Source organism: Ictidomys tridecemlineatus, chromosome 6, assembly GCF_052094955.1.
Source record: "Ictidomys tridecemlineatus isolate mIctTri1 chromosome 6, mIctTri1.hap1, whole genome shotgun sequence".
Lineage (NCBI taxonomy): Eukaryota > Metazoa > Chordata > Mammalia > Rodentia > Sciuridae > Ictidomys > Ictidomys tridecemlineatus.
In genome coordinates, this window is record NC_135482.1 from 68,794,566 (window position 1) to 68,813,884 (window position 19,319).

Sequence of the window (19,319 nt, forward strand, 5' to 3'; positions counted from 1 at the left end):
GGTAATGGTCAATGTACCTGTCTGTGCTTAGTAAAGACTGTTTTCCAGAGCAAGCGAGCACAGAAACTGAGCACAAGGGTATCAAGGAATGAAGTGGGACCTTTGGAAAGTCATTGCTAGTTTATTGCAGAATGAGTTCCTGTTTGCAATTGCATGAGCAGTGTGAAGATCAAGCCTACAGTGCATGATGCTGAGATACTGAAGTTCAGTAACCTGTTCCCCAGGGACACCAGAGCATTCTGAACACAGTCACTGCCACAGGAGGATTTTATGCCAGACCTGGAATCACTGAAGAACAGAATTCATAAAAAAAAAAAAAAAAAAACTTTTTCCCTACTTTGTAAAAAAGTCTCTGGCTAGTTAATACAAATTTAAGATAAAGTGATAATACTCACAAACTCCGGGGTTCGGAAATCCTGCTGACTTTCCAATGATCCAAAATTGGGAACAATTGTCTGTTCAAAGTTTTCCAACACTGAAAATAAATAGATAAGTAGATAAATAAAGCATGAACTTTCATTGGCTGTATACAGGAATGGGGCAACTAAGAACTGTAGCTCTCTTATAGTTTTACATTATTTAACACTTTCAGTTATCAGAAACACTCAAACCCTTCCACAGCTGTTTCATCCATGGGATAATGCCATACTGGAAGGATATTAGGTCTTAAAATTCCCCAGGCTGTCTAGCATGGAAAATCACTTAGCTTCTACACAGCAACTAGATGTTATGAGTCTAGCTAAGAAACACTTTAGTCTACTAGTGCTCTTTTTTCTGCAATTTCTCAAAATACTGATGGAGTCATTCTGGGTTAGCAATTTTAAAATATGTTAGAAAGCAACATATGACAAATATCATGAGAATCAAGTAAATTTTTTTCTAGATCATTTTAAGAAACTTAAAAAGAAAACAAATTAATTTTATCTTATAATGCCCCAATTATCACTTGAATACATATCTAAAAATTGTTAGCAAACTATCTTTACATTTTTCTTGGACTAAGTCTTAGGAAATCAATGAACTTTTCATATTCAAAGTGCATTTCAATGCAGGCTAGCCATATTTCAAAAGTTCATAGCCCCACATAACTAGTGGCTACAATATTAGACATGTGCAGTGCTTAGAGGGATAGAGGAACCAAATCCAGTAGATGCATCATTCTTTAAGAGACTGTTCTATCTTGTCAATGTTATGGACAGAATAAAAGAGATTATTCCAGAAAAAAAGACACTGAGAAAACAATAAAATCATATATCATGTGTAGTTTTGAGTTAGATACTGATTCAAAGAAGTGTAGGAAAAAACATTATGGGCTGCAGAAATAGCTCTGCAGTAAGCTGATTGCCTAGCATGTGTGAGGACCTGTGTTCGATCACTAATGTCACAAAAGTTGGGAAAACTTAAATATTGGTTAGGTGTAAGATTATACTAAGGAATTATCATTAATGATAATTGTAACAATATAACTTCAACTACATAAGAAAATGCTCTTGATTAAATTTAAAGACATTAAACAGCTAAAATATAGTTTAATATTTAAATCAATTTGAATAGGCATTCTCATTTATTAATGGGCCTACATCTCTTCAACAAGTCAATGACATGAAAAAGGGATGAGGTTAAAATTTAAAGAGTGCTGCTGTAAGCCCAGCTACCCAGAAGGCTTGTAGGAGAATTATAAGTTTGAGGCTGAGGTCAGCCTTGAAAACTTAGACCCTGTCACGAAATAAAAAAGGCTAGGGATATAGCTCAGTGGTAAAGCAGCCCTAGGTTCAATCACCAGTACCAGCCATTCCCTCCAAAAAAAACAAATTGAAGAGTATTAAGGGACATACAACTGCTAACAGTATGTGGTCCATGACTGGTTCTAATTTGGACAAATTAGGTTTTGATACAGAGTCCCGGCACATTTGAGTACAGAATAGGTATTAAAAGAAATTGTTTTAAAAATGTTATTGTGTGGTATTACCTTAGCTTTGTAGTGACTTGTTTTGATAACGGTCTATATTTTTTTAAATTTATTAAAGGCTTTTGTGAAAGAGAGGACTGAGTTATCCTCAATCCAAATAAATTTCTCCCTTCAGTGACCCAAAAGGTGGCTAAACATCTACAGGGGACATCTGTAAGAGATCTCTCAGTGACTAATTACAAAACAAAATATCAGCCAACAATTGAGCCCATTCAGTTACCAAATCCATGAAATCTCAATATCTCAATTACATTTTAGGTTCAAATTGATTCTGGGAGAAAAACCAAAGATCCTTTTTTGTCCACTTAACTTATTTCTTTGTACCTATTATGACCTGATAAGAAAGGCCAGTAGAAATGATAGCACAAAGAAGTGATTCTAACTTCTTTGAAAATCTGAGTTCATCAGAGGACCCCATGTGTGAACCAGAGCAAAAATGGGAAACACAGAAGCAAGCCGAGGCTTGACAAGCAGCAACCAAAGGCGAGACTGAGGTGCTCACCCCTGAGAACTACAGGAGGGCTACAGCAATTCTGCAGTGTTACACTTGAAGCATCGTAACGTAATAAGCTGGTTATTCCAACAGCAGAACAACAGCTGTCCAAGATAATTACATTCCTGCAGACCACCTTTAAAACTTGCTAAAATGTGCTTGTTTATACACCAAGCTATGGGAAGAGTTTTGTAAATTGGTGTGGAGCTTGGCTTACATCTAGAAGATAAGGCCTCACCTTTTTATAGCATCAAGAGAGTGACAGGAGAAATTACATCTGTGGTATTTATGATGCATTGTTTATATATATATATAATATGCATTATAAATGTAATGATGTGACTTCACTTTGACATCTTATCAGGATTCCTGTATGAATGTTTGATGCATCTATTATGTATCTGGGGGTCAACAGATGGATAGGGCTACTGTAGTAGGGTTTTCTTTTTCTTTCTTTAAAAAACAGGCTTAAGAAAGTATGCATTTTGCCTAAAGACAGAGGCAAAACAAGATGTATTATCCAGATGTTCTATCAAATGAAAGGCATCAATGCAACGTGAAAGTATTTGAGAAAGAAAATATAGAATTATTGACAATTTTAGTTATTCTTCTGTTAATGGAAAGTAACAGATCCACTGGTTCATGTCAACACAAAGGAGAAACTGTATATTTGAGTGAATCAAAACAGAAATGGCTTTATTGTAATAGCACCTAGGAAGAACAAAGCCTCAGCCCATGACCTATTATAGCACACAGAAGCAAATGATTTATGAAGCTAATATGATAATTACACTTCTACTACTGAGGGTTCCAGCAAATGACATTCTCATTTCTGGTAAGCTAATATAGCTGGAAAATAATTCCATTTCTCAGGGAAAAAAAAGTCAAAATTAAGGTGACATTTGAGGTCTTTTTATTAAAACATGCAAAATTAGGGAGGAAACTTCTGAAAAAGCAAAATGTTAATTTTCTTTCTTTGTAAAAATCATTTTTTCTTAATATATTTTGGAATGTGTTTTTAGTACCGTCACTATGTCTCGACTTCATACAACAGAAGTGCCACCTTGAACAGCATCACCATTAATTTATTTAATTTCATCCTTTGGGACCTCTGTGTTAGCATAGTTCATCAATAGGCTGACTAGAGGACTAAAAGCTAGTTGTTCTAATATGATGTGAAAAAAACTTTGGTCTTGACACATCGATGGAATTTTGAGCGGATGCACAATGAAAGGGCAAGAGGAAGTCAAGTTCAACAAATATTCCCTGCCTATTGTCTCTGTTGCACAGGCAGGGCATTTTAAGATTTAGGAATACCAAGTTTCCACTTCCTAAGGAAAGGAATTCAAGACATGATTAATGTTAATTTCAGTACCATTTATAAATACCAGGCTAGACAGATATACAGAGTGCTGTAACAATACTATCAATAGGCTTACTTCTGGGAAAAATCAATACTTGAGATTTATGTCAAAAGAAACCCGCTAAATATCTTTCTTCTCTTTCTAGATTTAATAATAAATTAGTCAGGTACAGTGGGACACGCCTATAATCCAGGGACTCTGGAGGCTGAAGTAGGAGGATAGAAAGTTTGAGGTTAGCCTCAGAACGTAGCAAGGACCTAAGCAACTTAGTAATATCCTGTCTCAAAAACTAAAAGGGCCTGGAGAGGTGGCTCAGTGGTTAAACACCCATGGGTTCAATCCACATCTCCCCAAAATAAAAACAAAACCCCCCAAGCAAAATAAATTAATCATACATCAATTAGCTAAAAATGAAAGGAACGGAGAGCATATTTTAAAAACTTTCTCAATGAAGTTAGTATAGTAAGACTGAAGCAATAAAATCCTTGGTACTAGTCTGGCTTACTTATTTGGCAATCCAATATGAAGGGTCTGACAAACCTACCTAGATGCTGGGTCATATTAATGGGTTAATAACAGGGCATTACCAGAAAGCTGCGGTTCACATGTGTATTTATTTGTCTACCAATTATAAATGGAATAAATTAAAATTTATTATCCCAATTGTGAAACACAGTGATAACCTGTACAGAAAAGTGGACTACAATTTTAATGTAAACTGGCTAATCAAAAGAACCATTATCTACAATTTTATAACACTCTATTGCCCAACAGAAAACACAAAAACGACCTCTCAGTAAATTCACGAGTCAAAACCAAAGTGCATGATAAATAGTGCCCTATGAATGAAGATAATCAGACTCAGGCACCCTCACTTTATCTAATTTACAGTATCAGCATGGCAGCTGGTTGAGTTCAGCTGACTTATTTATTATGGTGATTGCACCATAGAAATGATCAAAGATATAGTGAATATATGAGAGGAAGCAGGTAAATTTATACCAGGACTTGGAGCAAAGGGCACCAGGTTTGGACTAGGGGAATCTAATGGGTTCATGTTCTGAATCTCTAACTCTTTAGCTGCATGATCCTGGGTAATGTTTATTATTAGTTTATTTGCCTCAAGCCAATGATAACATTACTTTCCCTGATGATCTCAGAAGGCAGGGCAAAGATACAAACGACAATTTGAAAGCATGGTATAAAAGATAAAGTACTAAATAAGTATAAATTAAGTTCATATGCACAGATTCAATGTGAAGAAAGTGAAGTTTACTGAGTATTGATTTATGCCTGTCATTTTTGAATGTCTAATTTCATTTAATCCTATTTTCCCCCTTTTCACAGACAATGAATAATAAATTCAAGGTTGTTACATCAAGACATCAACTAGAAGCTACACAAGGGTAATCTGAACCTGTCTAATTCCAAAATTGGACTTCTTTTTTTTTTTTTAAATACATTTTGAATTCTGGGCTGCTGTAAATAATCCAAAGGAGAACCCTAATGTGAGAAACAAATTGATAAGGAATTAAAATCACACCGTCAATATAAATTTTGAAAAATATCAGCAAAAAACTGCTTCAGTGCCAGATAGATATGACAGACTAACACATTTTGAAAAACAAACAATGAAGCAGAATTTATTTGATATAGCAGTTACACTTAGAACTGATGAAAACCTTCTACAAAATAACCAAATAGATGTTGTGGCAAGTGGCTGAAGAGATTCATATGCCAGGGATGGAAGCAGGTGATATGAGAAAAAATACCAAGGTGTTAGAGGTATAGAAACTGCCCTCCAGAAGCCCATGAGCTAGTCAATGTACAACTAAAATATGACAGAAATAGGTCTGTTATTTTGGGAACAAGGATGCACTCTTATACCCAGACTGGGCAGGATGTCTAGTGATCTGCCAGACGGTCTTGAACCTGAAATTCTCTTCTCCCACTTTGTAGAAGCATCTGAAATTGGATCCTGGCATGACACGTGACCTGAGTGCCAGCCTCCACCAGTCACTATTCTAAAAGCAACCACACACATGGGCCACCATTTCTCAACAGCCTCAGCATTCCAGATGTCATGCTGGGCCTGCCCATTCTCCTGCCCCACATCACTTACCCAGCGGACCCACCTCCCATCCCACGTCATTCTGTGGTAGTCCTATTTGGTCTCAGAGTTCCAATGTCCCTGTCTCTTGTCTTAGTTTAACAGGATCTATTGTATCTTAGTGACAACTAGGTAAGATGAATTCTACTTCTAATATTATTAAGTAGTGAAGATTATAGGCTCTGCTACGTTACACTAAGGTTTTAAAATAGGACTACTCAGTCATTATTGAGAACAATGCCAATAATGGAGGTTTTATTAAGGGTAAAGATGGCTGTGTGTGTGTGTGTTTTTTTTTTTTTTTAATACCACGGAGGGCACTGGACTTGCATCATAAAACAATAATACAGCCTAGCCCTGTATCTCAGGCACATCTCTCTTTTTTATTTTTATTTTTTTAAAGAGAGAATTTTTTTAATATTTTTTAGTTTTCGGCGGACACAACATCTTTGTTTGTATGTGGTGCTGCCGGGACACACGCATGCCAGGTGAACGTGCTACCGCTTGAGCCACATCCCCATCCCCTCAGGCACATCTCTTAACCCTAAATCTCCAATTCCTAATCAATAAAATGCAGATTATAATACCGACATCAAAAGGTCATTATGCAAAATAAACCAACTGATGTATAGTGACATGAAAACTGTTGAGTACTATATAAATATTGGCTATTATTTTTATTTCAATCTTTAATACAGTCTTGGCATCCTTAATCTTTTTGGATACCACTTTTTTTCCTACTTTTGACTATCCCTGCTGCCATTGTCCCTTTCTAAATATTAATGAATTTAAGCATAGAAAAGGATAGTATTTATTGGCTTAGCAAATACTTTTGAACAAACACAATGTCCTGAGCACTATTAGCTACCTCTTTTTAATGAAAGACACATGAATCAAAAGATGTCTTTCCTCATTTTTCTGAATCTGGATGAATCAAACTGTTATTCCACCCTGTTACTGGCACATGAACTCAATGACTGCAATATTTAAACAAAAACAGTGCGGCATTCTCCCCTAATCATTTCTGGAATGCAAATTCCAAATTCAAATTAGAGTGCTTAGACTTTCCCATCTTGAACAAGAGCTTTCTTTCACTCCCTGCCCCTTTTTTCCCAAAAGAGATCATTCTGGAATTATTATTCCCATTTCAGGTATCCTTTCTGAAAGAAAAAAAAAAGGGGAAAAGGAAAAAAATTCAGTCATGAAGATCTAAACTGTGTCAGACAGGTAAAAGAATTTGATTCTTGGCTGGGGTGCAGTAGTATATGTTCAACAATTCAAAATATTAACAAATTATATTCTCCCTGCAATAAGGAAAATACAGTCTTTGCCCAATGGTTCCACCTGGGGTGCCTCCCTTCTTGAATTCAACTACCCAGAAGCTGGGGCCACAGTTGAGTTTTCTTGCCCTCCCACTTGAAGCTTAGTCAGTTACCAACCCATTCTAAGTTTCTATCTTATGCCTGGAAAGCACGTCCTCCAAACCCATCCATTTCTTGATTTTTTTTTTTTTTATTTCAATGACACTGTTTATGTGCCAGGTTAAGTTACTTCACCTCTGCTTCCTGCTTCCACAGCTCTCTGCAAGTCTAACAGAACCTGTCATATCACTATTGGAGGGGTCCAAAACCTCAGCCATCGCATTAGAAGCTATTAGATACAGTTTTTTTAGTTGATCTTTATCTTAGGATTATAGAAAAAAGTAAAAACAACAACAACAAAACCTGAGTGATTACTATAAACAAAATGTATATCTCACACTGAACAGAGTCTCACACATCACTTTTTCACAACCGCTCATCATCATAAAAGATGAAATCTGGGGACAGGTGTCAATCCCCTTATTAAACTTCATGGCCACTACTTTTTTTTCCTTTTACTAATCCACAGGCCCCTGGAGAGCAAGCTAGTATCTTATTCAGCTCTGTATATTCCCAGAACCTGAAATGGTGTGCTGCATATTAGAGATGCTCAATAAATGAATGAATGAACAAAAGAGGGTTTTATCATAAATTCTTTGTCACTCCACTAAAGTTACTAGAGCTCTTCTTTCCCCAGAATGCAATTAATTATTTACATAAAGAGAAAGTGTTTCTATTTCTAGAAGCATATTGCTACACTGGGCTACACTGAGATATATATGCACACAAAGCGGGTTTATAATATCTTATCCCTTCAACAAATTATTCTTCAAATATTTGGACAACATTTACAAGAAGGAGGGACTCAGCCCCTCCTTCCACACCACCCAATGCTCCAGAACCTCACTAAACACCCCTGCCAGTAGCAAAAAACACTTCACAAAACAGAAAAAAAAAAGTGGGGGATGAACAATCTAATGAGTCCCGTCCCCCCCCCCCAATCTCACCCTTATGTCCTACTCCAGGGACAACTCTAAGAATTCCTTTCATCCACAGATACCCATATACCTGAGAAGAGCTCCAGCAAACACAATTTTCTCCATATTGAGTTCTGTTCTGGCACCTCTTATAAACTGTCACTCTTTATTCACACACACCACCCCCCAACAATTCAGCTCTAAAAATATACATAGAAGTTAAACATGTTTCCTTTTGAACAGCTGGAAAGACCATCACATTATTCATTCTCACACTCCAAACAGATTAGCTAACAATTAAAAAAAAAAAACCCAAAGTACATTGCAAAGTTAAGAGAGTCTCACTGAATTCATTAGTTCACCATCTTGAAATTTTCTCAATTGCAGTAACATATCTAACATAAAATTTGCCATTTTACCCATCTTTAAGTGTACTGTTCAGTGGCATTACTTACGTTCATGATGTTGCACAACCATGACCACTATTTCCAAATCACTTTTCATCACCCCAGAGGCTCTTTAGCCAGTAAGCAGCAATTCCCATTTCCCCTTCTTCTCCATCACTGGCAATCTCTAATATTTTTCTTTCCCTGTTCTTTTATCTATTTCTAGATATTTCATGTGACTGGAATCATACAGTATTCATCCCTTGGTTTCTAGCTCATTTCATTTAGCACAGTACTCTCAAATTTCATCCATGTTGTAGCCTGAATCAAAACTTCATTCCTTTTCTATGACTGAATAACATTCCATTGTATGCAGAGACCACCTTTTGTGTGTGCATTCAACTGTTAATGAACACCCGGGCTACTTCTACATTTTAGCTATTATGAACCATGCTGCAGCAAACCTTGGCATACATGTTGGAGTCTATTTTCAAGTCTTTTGGATCTACATGTAGGAGTGGAATCTTTGGCTCATACAGAAATTCTCTAACTTTTTCAAGAACTGCCAAACTCTTTTCTACAGTTGCTACACCTTTTTACATTCCCATTGGCAACGTATGAGGGCTCCCTCCAATTTCTCCACGTCCTTACCAATACTTGTCATTTTCTATTTGTGTGTGTTGGTTTTTTAATAATAGCCATCCTGGTAAGTGTTCAGTGGTACTGTGGATTTTGATTTGCATTTCCCAAATAACTAATGATGTTAAGCATTTTTTCATGTGCTGTTGGCCATCTGTATACCTCCTTTGGAAGGAGTTCAAGTTCTTTGCCTGTTTTCCAAATAGGTCATTTATCTTTTTGTTCTTGAACAAAGGAATTCTTAACATATTCTGTATACTCAAGACTTGTCAGACACATGATTTCCAGACATTTCTCCTATCCCATCGCTTGTCTTGTCACTCAGTGTGTTTTGATCCACAAAAGTTTTTAATTTTAGTGAAGTACCATTTTATCTGTTTTTAATTCTTTTGTTGTTGATGCTCTTTGTGTTATATATATAAGAATTCATTGTCAAATCCAAGGTCATGATGATTAATCTTCCTGTTTTCTGCTAAAAGTTTTATGGTTTTAGCTCTTATATCTAGGTTGCTGATTGAGTTTGCGTTAATTCTTACATTAATGTGAGGTAAAGGTTTGACCTCATTCTTTTAGCAGGTGGAAATCTAGCTATCACAGCACCATGTGTTGAAGACACTCATTTCCTCAGCAAGTGTATTTGGTACCCTTTTCAAAAAAATCAATTGGCCATAGATGTATGGATTCCATTTCTGAACTTTTAATTACATTCCAGTACCAAAGTCATTTTTTTTTTTTGGTCTGTGTATTAGATATTAGTAAAGTTCTTTTTCAAAAATTTTTAAATTGTTTTAATTAGTTATGTAAGACAGAAGAATGCACTTTGATACATCATATATAATGGAGTATAATTTCTCATTCTTCTGGTTGTACCAAAGTGTTTTGATCACTGTAGCTTTTTAGTAAGCTCTGAAATCGGGACATGAAAGTCCTCCCACTTTGTTCTTTTACAAAATGATCTTGGCTACTTAGGGCCCCTTGCAATATTCCGTATACATTTAAGGACCAGCTTTTACATATCTGCAATTTTCACCATTTAATAAACACTTCTACAACCTTTACCATCTAATAAAAAAAGACTTTTATATTAAAAATAATACATCGTGTAGCCAAAAGAGTAATTTTACTTAGTTTTGCCTACTTGGCATTGTTTTTTGAAGACTGACTTCAACAGTTGGTGTTCTATAAAAGGACAAATGGTATTAATTATAGAAATATATTCCAATAACATCTTGGAAAGCTATCACTATCATTTCACAATCCAAGTGGTTCAGGTCTCCTAGGGCCCTCAGGGTTCCCAGTCGAACACCAGACCGAGTTTGCAGTTGGCTGTGGTTCGGATGAAATTTGATTCTAGTCACTGACCTGTCAGTTCCCAGATTACAGTGATTGTACATGTCCTAGGGCTTAAGAAAGACACCACTCTTAAATCCTATTGTTATAAACTCAAAGCACATTTGAGTCATAACTCCACGCTTAACCTACCAGAGCAGGCCTGGTTTCAAAGCTGGCATTTACAGCCCAGGAGGAACGAGAACACAGACAGGAGGGCAGGGGAGGGGAACCACTATGGGTCCACATTCCCTTATCCAAAACCTTTGTGTTTGATTCTTTGCCAGAATTTAAAAACAAAATAACTCTTACACATATGTACTATGTATTAGTATGCACCCCCAACAGGGTCTGAAATCACATCCCTTATACAGACTCATTTTGCAGCCGAACACATGAATATTTATTCAGAGGGGCATAAATAAAAATATAAGCAGTCTTGTGTTAGCTGAGATCAGATTTCTTCATCCAGTGAGTTAGCATCTACCAGGTTTTATATAATTAGATGAATTCACAGAAAAATTTTCCCAGCACTTTTTGGATTTTTTTTACTGTGAATATGGAATTATTGTATGAAATTAGTAACAATTAAGAAAACGTATTCAGTACCCAATAAGAGAAAAATTCAAAGCCCCATCACAACAACTTTCTATACGCACAAAACAAAGGGCAGGCCGATAATGCAGAACTAAATACCAACCAACTGGAAGCAGGAAGGCCCTCGTAGACTCATCTCCTCGTGCCTGTCTCACGAGTTGTGTGTTAACCAGATTAGTATTCTCCCCAGGAATCAGTTACAAATAAACTCTAACCCAGAGAGTGAATGCTACATTCAAGTAAAAGGAAAATCAGAACTGAAACACCATTTTTGATTATCAAATAGGCAGAAGATAGTTTTTAAGATCTAATATTAACAAAGGTGTGGGGAATCCACCCTCAGAAAGCCTGAGCTTTCTGAGTGGCAATGTGGTAATATTAGCCCAAAGCTTAATATTAGTCATATCCTTTGCTCCATACAAGAGTGCTTAAATCCATTAAAACATGTCTACAGGATAGTATATAATGTGATTATTTAAAATAACCTACATAAAAATGTTCATGACACAGAACATTTAAAATACATATTTCAATGTGAAAGATTTATAATCTAAACTATATGTAGAAGATGTTAAAAACCGAGAGCAGGAATTCAGGTATCTGCCTGCACGTATTCATAACAGCATTGTTTACAATAGCTAAAGGTGTCCTCTACAGATAACGGATTATCATCCGGACTTTAAAAAGAAGGAAATTCTGACATTTGACCACATGGATTAATCTTGAGGATATTATGCTAAGTGAAATAAGCCAGTCACTAAAAGATATGAAAAGAATGTCCGATTTCACTTTTATGAGGCACGTGGAGTAGTCAAATGCATGGAGACAGGAGGGATGGTAGTAGCCAGAGGAGGAGAAGGGATGGGGAGTTACTATTTAATGTGTGTAGAACTTCGATTTTGTATGATGAGAAAGATTCTGGAGATGGATGTAAAACAATGTGATATGTTTAATGACACGAAGATATACACTTGAAAATCATTAAACAGTAAATTTTAGGTGATGGTGTATGTGTATCACAATTTAAAAAAAAAAAAGCTTTAAAAATCTTAACTGTATTGGGTTGGGCTGTACTAAGCAGCAAAGGTCAAGATCTAGACAGCTGAGCAGGAACCAGAGCTGCTCCGAGCTGCACCCTCCTTGGACAGAGACCTCTCCTCTGCCACTGTCTGAGGAGAATGCTCTCAGGGTAGTTGGGCTTTTATCACTTGCCTAGGTTTTAATTCTCCCCTCTGCCATGAGCCATTTGCCAATGAACTGGAAAGTATATTATTTTCAAAAACAACCCAAAACCTGTATTTATTGTAGGACCTAAGGCTTTGTAGAGGTAAAAATAAATTTGGGGGTGGGGCGGGATTGAGGACTGAATATCAGGTGATTTTTATTTTCTTCTTAATAACTTCTGTTTCTTCCAAATTTTCCACAACAAAAAACAAACATGAACATAAAAAAGCTTCTCAGTCATAACATCTCCACCCCGCACTACGTCTGGCAAAAGCTTGCTGCTGTGCCTCAAGTCCTCACCACTTCAGTAAATTCCCCCAACAAATAAATCAGACCAAAGTTACTGGAGTCCTCCGTGAAAACTTTCCCTCATCCTTCCACATCCAGTTCCTCAATAAATCCCATCAAATTTGCAAAATCTTCCCAAAAGCCAGCTATGGCCTTTCACTCCTACAGGGCCTACACAATAAGAGGTAATGCTTGAAGAGTGCTTGAAGTATCCCAGTGCCTATTTTATATCTAAGTTCTTTATATACATGAACCCACTACATCCTCACAGTAGCCCATGAGGTAGGATCAGTACAACAGTCACCTTTATACCTCTGATGAAGAGAAGTCAAGTCTTTTTTCTAAAATCACAGAGCTAATGAACCAGAGGTCAGAATTTGAGACTGGGTGCTCACAGGTTATAGTCTTAACCACTTTATTATCCTGCCCCTTAGCCTTCTGCAGCTTGCTTTCTCCCAATATTCAGGCCTCTGTTCAATGTCTCTGCCTCTGAAAGGTGTCCCTGAAATTTTAAATAACCCCACAGTAGAATGGCCACTCTGTCACCTTGCTGAGCTTTCCTTTGGTACTGAATTGACAATTACACATTAAGTATGTGAGATGAATGAGGGCAGAGATTTCACCTTGTGGTAGCTGAATCCAATGCAGCAGAACAGTGTGTGGACTCTGTTCAGCACTCCCCAATTGTCTGTTAAATGGCCAACCAAACGAATGCTTAACTTCCATGAGGGTGGCTGGTGGGGCCAGTCAGACCTGAACTGAAATCCAGACCTACACTTCCTAACCGTGGGCTTGGCAGCACACTCAACCTCCTTGTGCCCCTGTGCACTTAAAATTTCCTTAAATTCTTTTCATTTTTTAAAGAAGAATATAACTTTTTGTAGTATATTGAGAAATAAAGATGTAACAGAACATTTAATAAGTTACTGTCAACATCAAAAATTAAGGAAACAGGGATAAAGATGTAGCTCAATGGTAGAATGCGTGGCTAGCATGAAAAGTTCAAGTTTCAAGTAGTCACACCACCATCAAAAAAAAAAGTTAATAAAGTATATGCGTTTTCTAATACTAAAAATTGAAAAACATATTAGCTCTACCTAAATTCCATTTTTATATATTCTCTGTTGTACACTTACTTAGAAATTTCCAAATCATGTCCACTACTTACCTTTCAAATGTATGTATACATTTTATAAGCCATTAGTTAAATAGCAGATGAAACTACAAAGATTTCTTCCGAAAGGATCAGTTTTATTATTTTTATAAATTTTTGGAAAATGTAGCTGAATGGTTAAGATGATTTAAATTCATATTAGCCACCACCTGCCATGCTATCGCTCAGAGATAACCCAGTGAAAATCAAGTGCAACCCTGGTAGTAAAAGCTTTGCCGCCTTTTTCACCCCTTGACCGTCCAGAAGCCTTGGGAGATTTTTGAGAAGTAGGGCCTCCAGATGCAGCCCAGTCATTCTCTTTTGCTGCAGGAGTGGGGATTGGGATGGCCATGGTGACAGCTAACTTATTCAAAGCATCTGGCTCTGTGCCCTTCATCTGAGCGCTGCTCCCCTTCAGCGTGTCACACTCACAACCTCCTCTCCAGATGTCCTGGTGATGTAGATGACTCCGCGGGATTACCCTGATAAATCTTTGGACGGCAGCGTTTCTCAACTCTGAACACAGTGCTATAGAAGGTCTGAATCTATTCCACTTGCTCACAGAGAAATGATCAACCTTTTGTGTCTCTTCTTTCATTTTACTTGATCATCAATTCTATAACCTGAAATTCTTGTTCAGCTGATGGTTACCTTCTCCTAGTACTCTCTCCAGCACTCAGTACCAGGGTAGGGAGGGAGAGAATACTAGGAGAATGGGAGGCAGGCAGATCCAAACATTAACACCGTGTCCCAATTTGGGAGCTCTTTATTTAATGGGTTCAAAGTTTCTTTTAGAAACTCGACAGGGACTTGAACTGTGTGATCATTCTCCAGCTGTCCAGCCACATCTAAAGAGGCTCAGGAATGTCTACTCCAGAAATACCACAATAAAGTTCTTCAATGTGATTAAAAAAAATAACATTACCTAAATATAGTTAAATCGCCTTAGAGATTCAAGCTATTTAAAATTTCTTAAATATGCACTTAACATGTTAATTACAGAAATGATACATATGACAGAACTCAGAATACCTCTCCCTAGGGAATGAGTTATAATTCTGCTGTTTATTTCAGAATCAAATGTCTTTAGTTTCTGGTCCTTTGTGAGTTCATCTAATGCCTGGTTTTTGTTCTTGTCCTGTTTTCATACACCAAGTCTATATAAGTAACATACTTTCACAAATAACTATCATTTATTTAGCATGCAATATGATCTAAGGATAACACTAGGTCTTAGAGATATAAAAATGACCACCGAGAAGATATAAAAATGGCCATATGAAGACTTCAAGTAAATAAAATATCCAAGTGACCCTCTAGAGAGAATCAATGCCTGCAGAGGGCTGGGGAACCCAAGAAGAGATTCCTAAACCAGCCTGGCAGGGTGCTGAAGAGGTGGTCCCAAAGGCAAGTCCTGATGGACATCTATAAGGGAACAGGAAACCCTCTAAGAGGCCACTCTGCTAAGAAAACCCAGGGGGAACTAACAGAGATGGTGATAACAGAGATGAACAGAAATAGATGGAGTGCAGTGATAAGAAGCTGTTAGATTCTAACAATCCATAGGCTGATTGGAAAGGAAGGTCAGAAACGTCTAGGAGTCCTGTCTGACCCGGGCTACTGGTTTACTAGGTAAGACGTGTCTTCCAAATCTCCAACTCTTCATTCACCAGTTTCAGTAGGAAGTCTTCCTACTGTTTTGTAAGGAAAGTAGAAAAATAGATATTATCACATGGTGAGTCCCTTTACTGAACTGACCAAATCATATTCGTTTATTAATTCAGCCAACAAATATTCCTTGCATGGCTGCTTTGTGCTAATATTGGGAAAGCTCTGAGGATACAGCAGTAGCTGAGGACCCTACCTCCCCCCATTCCCACCATCTCCAACATCCTCCAAAGCCTCTTTCTATGCTGTGGTTCCCATTCCCTCTAGCTTTCTCACTATAGAGTACTCAGTACTTTATCCTATGGGATTTTGTTTGTTTGTTTGTTTGTTTGTTTTTTTGTGTGTGTGTGTGTGTGTGTGTGTGAGACAGAGAGAGAGAGAGAGAGAGAGCGAGCGAGCGTGTGCGCACGCATACATGAGCATAGAAAAATCTTGAAAGTTATACTTCAAATATGAGGGAATGCAACTATGGAAAAGATTCTCAAGTCATATATTTTTTAATGCTTAAAAAAATAAAGTTTTAAGAGACAGGGTCTCACCAGGTTGCTTAGCGCCTAGCTTTTGCTGAAGCTGGTTTTGAACTTGATATCCTCCTGCCTCAGCCTCCCAAGCTGCTGGGATTACAGGCATGCACCACTGCCCCTGGCTCCTAATGCTTAAAACTTTTACAATGAGTATATACTGCTTCTCAATCAGGATAAAACATTAAAGATAAGAGGTTGCCATAAAAAATTAAAACAACTTTAATCAGCCTTTTCCATTATGGCATCTAGTGCACTGTAACACAGTCCAAACTCCTCAATACTACTGATGAGGGTCTAGGTGTGCTGGTACCCCTCCAATGCACATTCAGCCTCTACCACACACTTGCCAGCTCTGGCAAAGGTCAACAATGATGCACACTGCTAAACCTAATCTATTTTCCAAACTCCCATGAGATGCCTCCATGACATCTCAACAGTCACAGACACAGCTGACCAAGACATCTTTCAAAGATACTCTCTTCTATTGGCTTCATTCTCTTAAAGGTCCCCCCATGTCTCTGGTCTCCTCTGTTGGTACCTCCTCTTTGACTAGACCTTTACTTCTGAAAATATTCAGGGCTCCATGCAAGCGCTGCTCCTCTACGATCCACAGCTTCTATTAACACATCCAGGCTAACGTCTTCAAGTACATAGCTCCATCTCAGATACATTTCTATTTCTCTTTTAAAGTTCCAGATTCATGCGTTCCACTGCATGTGTGACACTTCCATTTGAAAATACCATAAGCATCTCCAACTTGGTTTCACAAAGGACTTAAGGTTATGTCTCCACAAACGTTTCCACCCAAAGTTATTTTTTCCTTGTTATTTTTTGATTCAGTACATTATACCACCACCTATTCAGCTGGTCAAGTCAGAAACCTGGTTGTCATTCCCGACTACCTTCTCTCCTCATCCCTTACAGCCAAACATTCAAGTGTCCTGTTGTGCTAAGATTCTTTGATTCTGTCCTCCTCTCTCCATTTCACCCTGCCAAGCCCCCAGCATGATTGCAGTAATCTCCTAACCAATTCCCCACCAGTAACTTTCATCCTCTTCCAACTCCATTTCCTTTCAGCAGCCAAAATGACCTTTGAAGATAAAATTCTAAACCAGTACTTTTCTGCTTTAAACCTTCCAATGGCTTCCTACTAGGAAGAACATGGCATGTATCACAATGGAATATTATATTCAGCCACAAAAATAAATTTTGTCATTTGCCGTGACATAAATGAAAGTGGAGGACATCATCTTAAATGACATAAGCCAGGCACAGAAAGCTATACTGCATGTTCTCACTCATAAGTGGAAATTACCAAGTTGATCTCAAAGAAGTAGAGAACAGAATGGTAGTTTCCAGACGTGGGAGAGTGTGGGGGAGAGAAAGGAGGAGAGAGGAAAGTTCATCTAATGAGTAGAGAGGGGTGCTGATGGAGAGGAGGAATAACTTCTAACGTTCAGTATGATAACTGAAGTTGACAATAATCAATTGTATATTTCAAAATAGATAGTAGAGAGGGATTTAAATGTTCCCAGCACAAAATAATGGGGTGATGGATATGCCAATTACTATGATCTGATCATTACACATTGTATACAAATATTGAAATTTCATGCTGTACTCCATAAATGATCAATTGGAAATAAAAATATATTTTTAAAAAATGAGAGTCCACAACCATCATGAGAATCAGGGTTACATCTATTTGATTTACTGCAGAACCTCAGTGCCTAGCCAAGGTCTTTGCACATACTTGACCCTAATAAATATTTCCTGAATAAATGAATGACGTACAGAAGCATCTAGGTGGCTATGAGGTTTAGAAAGGTATGTTTTTAATTCCTTGTCTGCTGTGCCTCATTTTATAAGGTGAAACTCATGTATTCATATTACATATCCTCTCTCACACACACAAATATTGATGGAAAATAATGAAAGAAAAATAAGTAGGAAGGATCAGTGATGGGGAAAGGTACAGATGAAGGTGTTAATATTAATCCAAGAGATCAGATAAAGGAAAAACCAAAATTGAGTGTAAGCATACATTTATATATGCATTATATATAAATTAAATATAATGTTTGTATTATATGAATTATATACTACACATACATAATGGACACATTTTATACATATATATTTTGGAAGGAGGAGAGAAAAGAAGTAGAGGCAGTAACCCTGAAAGTGTCCATTTCCTCCCTGAGCAAGATGATCTACTGCCAAGGAGGACAGAGGGTGAGGTGTGAATACTAAGGAAAAGAAAGAGTCTGAACTTCTGTGACTGACACCAGAGGGTTGGCCGACTTGGCCTGCCAGGCTCCATTCTGCTCTTTTTCCCCCCCATATTATGCAAATGCTCAAGAGTCTGATTTTCTTTGGGGTGCCTTTTCCCTAGGATAATGATTCTGGAGAGTCGGTGCAAGAATCCAGTGTATCACAACAACCAGAGGAACTAGGCAGAATGACTCCTCCCTTGCCCGCAAGGAGATTCTGTCCTAGTAACTGGGGTGTGGCTGGTTTGATGCACACCTCATCTTGTGAACCAGTGCCCTAGGGAACCTCTCCCTGGTCTCTAGGTCACAAGCTGAGCACACTGGGATGATGATCAGCACCCCCAGTCAAAACCACAGTGACATGCAATGTCCACTATCTTTTCATCCAACAGAGAGACAGCAACTTGGAGAAGAGAGAAAACATATAGATGGTTCTGTTATCTCCTTGCACGTGGCTCTGAAGGGAAATGCATTTTTCCTGGTGGGTGCTGCCAGGTCAGCCATCACTGCCAGAGGGCACAGTGGGAAAAAATAGACTTCTTTGGACATTATCTTTCCTATTCTTCTGTTCAAAACTAAAATTTTATCTAGCAGTCAAGAACATGAATCCAAGAATATTTTGGAGCGGAATAGTCCTTAGCTGAAAATAGCCCAGAGGAAAACTTTGGAATTTTTAACCTTATAACAGGCTCTTGTTCAGGAGATGTGAGTTGCAATTTTAGTTAACAGCTTAAAGATGTCAGAATTACTGAAACTGACTGACAAATACACAGAGAAACTTAAAATTTACCTGTCTTCTACCAGCTGCTGCACCTCTATTTCCTATTCTGGTGTTCAATTACAAATGAATCTCGGTCTTCTTTTTATTTGTTCATTTTAGATATATATATGGCAGTCGAGTATATTCATACATGGAGTATAACTCACCACTCTTGTGGTTGAACATGATGTGGAATTTCACTGG

General features: G+C 37.6%; 1 protein-coding gene across 2 annotated transcripts in view; it reads right to left on the reverse strand.

Moving 5' to 3' along the window:
• Ano6 (anoctamin 6) overlaps positions 1–19,319 on the reverse strand; it is a 196,830-nt gene that overhangs the window by 121,826 nt on the left and 55,685 nt on the right. For both annotated transcript variants that reach the window (XM_078014846.1, XM_078014847.1), the window contains one exon: positions 396–475. In XM_078014846.1, coding sequence (XP_077870972.1) covers positions 396–475 — 80 coding nt within the window. The remainder of the gene's footprint in view (positions 1–395; positions 476–19,319) is intronic.